General features: G+C 37.7%; 1 protein-coding gene across 2 annotated transcripts in view; it reads right to left on the bottom strand.

Moving 5' to 3' along the window:
- The window catches only part of LOC106872595 (trichohyalin), a 152608-nt gene that overhangs the window by 53291 nt on the left and 96317 nt on the right, over positions 1–3000 (bottom strand). For both annotated transcript variants that reach the window (XM_052965781.1, XM_052965782.1), the window contains exon 19: positions 2187–2258. In XM_052965781.1, coding sequence (XP_052821741.1) covers positions 2187–2258 — 72 coding nt within the window. The remainder of the gene's footprint in view (positions 1–2186; positions 2259–3000) is intronic.

The following is a 3000-nucleotide window of genomic DNA, read 5'->3' as shown; positions in this document are numbered from 1 at the left end:
GTATTTTTTTGTACCCAAAACCAGGAACTTTTCAGCACCCTATCGTGAAACTCATCATCATCATCATCATCATCATCATCATCATCACCATCATCATCATCACCATCACCATCACCATCATCATCATCATCATCATCATCATCGTTTAAACGTCCGCTTTCCATGCTAGCATAGGTTGGACGATTTGACTGAGGACTGGCGAACCAGATGGCTGCACCAGGCTCCAATCTGATCTGGCTGAGTTTCTACAGCTGGATGCCCTTCCTAACACCAACCACACCAAGAGTGTAGTGGGTGCTTTTACGTGCCTCCGGCATGGGGGCCAGTCAGGCAGTACTGGTAACGGCTACACTTAAATGGTGTTTTTTATGAGCCACCTACACAGGATCCAGTTCAGCGGCACTGGCAATGACCTTGCTCAAATGGCTTTTCGTGCAACAGGCACAAGTGCCAGTAAGGCAACTTAGGTAACTTCATGCTCAAATGGTGTGTTTCACGTGCCACCGGCACGGGAGCCAGACAGCTGCTCCGGCAATGATCCCGCTCAGATGGTGCTGTTAGCACTCCACTGGCACAGGTGCCAGTCATCGAATTTGCTTCAATTTCGATTTCACTTGCCCCAACAGGTTTTAGTGCCCAATGAAAGAAAGGTTGGCATGGGTGTCAGTCGTCAAGTTTGGTTTGATTTTGATTTTGATTTCACTTGTCTCAACAGGTCATCGCAAGCAGAGTTTTAGTGTCCAATGAAGGAAAGGTACGCATAAGTGGGCTGGCTACACCCCTAGCAAAGGCCACGGGTTATGGTCTCACTTGGCTTGCCAGGTCTTTTTACGCACAGCATATTTCCAAAGGTCTTGGTCACTAGTCATTGCCTCAGTGAGGCCTAATGTTCATCTAGATATTAATTACTTACATTTGTATGTATGTATATAAAGGTGTATGAGTGCTTGTGTCTCATTGTTGTGATATCAAGTAATGGTTGTAAATGAGTGTCAAGTGGTGTGGTGTTATTTGTTTCCAGTCTCCCATAAAAATATGTCCAATCATGGTTGAAAATTGACAACAGGAAGAACATACAGTCATAGAAAATCTGCCTCAACAAATTCTGGTTAAAAAATATCTATCCAAATGAATTTCATCAGATGCATACGAGCATGGAAAAGTGGACATCAAAATGATATTAGTGATATATAATGGACAGCTTGGTCATCCAGCTCCTCAAATCCTGAATATATTATTGGGGTAAATATACATAGGTAAATTTTACCCTCCAACTCTTTGGTATTGATAAATGAATTACCAGTCAATTCTTCTTCTTCTCTCTCTCCCTTCAGCCCTATCTCTCTGGAAGAAATTGGCTATACTCAGCCCTGGAAAAATATGGGTTCCACCAGAATTAGATGCCTGAGCCACACCATATGTCACAACCAGGGCCATCTTAGGATTGATACAACACTGCATATAAGAGTCACATAGTTTAATAATATATCCATGGAGGTGAAGAACTTATTCTTTTTATATAGTAGTTGGGCTCAGAAGTATGTTTATAATATTGGTTTCAAATTTTGGCACAAGATCGATAATTTTGGAGGAGAGGTATGTTGATTACATCGATCCCAGTGCTCAACTGATACTTATTTTATCAACCCTAGAAGGATGAAAGGCAAAGTCAAGCTTAGCAGAATTTGAACTCAGAATGTGTAGACAAATGAAATATTGCTTAACATTTCATCCGGTGTGCTAATGATTCTGCCAGCTTACTGCCTTTTAAGTACGTTTATAATATTGTGGTGCTCCAGCATGGTCGCAGTCTATTGACTGAAACAAGTAAAAGATAAAGGTAAAAAGTAATATCTATTTTCATTTATAAAACAAATGTTTCCAATTTTTGTTATTTTCATTTATTTACTTTTTGTTGAATTATATCACTATGTTTCATCAAAACAGAAAGTTATTTATTGTTTGTAAAATGATGGTTCATGTACTAGTAGGGCTTGTTATATATCATAGTATATACTTGTTTTCATATTTAGGCTTACTATACCTTCTCAGGTATAGTAATCGCATTGAAAACAAGATAAATTTTCTAATGTGTAAAAATATCCTAAGATTTAAATATGAATATATAAATTTTACTAAATTATTTGAGAACTTTATACATTCCAGATGAATATAACAAAATATACCTGACTCTGTTTCATCTTTTGCCTGCGATTCTTCTTCACTATCTGGCTCTTCAGCTATTTCTTGCATTGCCTCTGTAAATAAAGATAATAGAATAATATTAATAGTAAGTTTGATACCCATAAACATTTGGCAACCTTAAACATTTCTATAGTCAACACAGTTGATGTGCAACTTGTGCATCTGTAAAGGTTGGACAATATTTCTATGGAAGACTCATAGGCATTGATAATTTTGAAGTTGCAGTTTGGAGAGGGTTTTCCATTTTACAGTGCTTCAAGAGATACAACAGTGATGGTAAGAAGAGAGCACATTAACTGAACACATTTTACTGTACAGCATGAACCAATTCCTACAAAGTTCAACATAAAATATATGTTGGATGCTACACTGTTTATCGTACAAAATATTCTACAGCTCTATATTTAAGAGATGAGGAATTATGTACATTATTTTCGTTATTTACATTCGACGGATATTTGTCCTCATCTTGTTTGTTGTTAACACGTTTCGGCTGATATACCCTCCAGCCTTCTTCAGGTGTCTTGGGGAAATTTCAAACCTGGGTTCTCATTCCTAAGGTATTCTTCAATGTTGTTATTATTGTTATTATTATTATTATTATTATTATTATTCAGAAGAATTACAGCGTGATGTGCTGCTTGACTGGTCCCCCCTCTCTCTCTCTCTTTATATATATATATGATGATGATGATGATCTTTTCTCCCGCCATGCCTCTGTCTCACCCCTCCATCCTCTCTCTCTCTTTCGTAGTTTTTCCTTAAGGTCTTCAGGTTCTGGCTATATATAAATGA

The sequence above is a fragment of the Octopus bimaculoides genome, chromosome 2, assembly GCF_001194135.2.
Source record: "Octopus bimaculoides isolate UCB-OBI-ISO-001 chromosome 2, ASM119413v2, whole genome shotgun sequence".
Lineage (NCBI taxonomy): Eukaryota > Metazoa > Mollusca > Cephalopoda > Octopoda > Octopodidae > Octopus > Octopus bimaculoides.
This window is presented reverse-complemented; position numbering and strand designations above follow the sequence as displayed.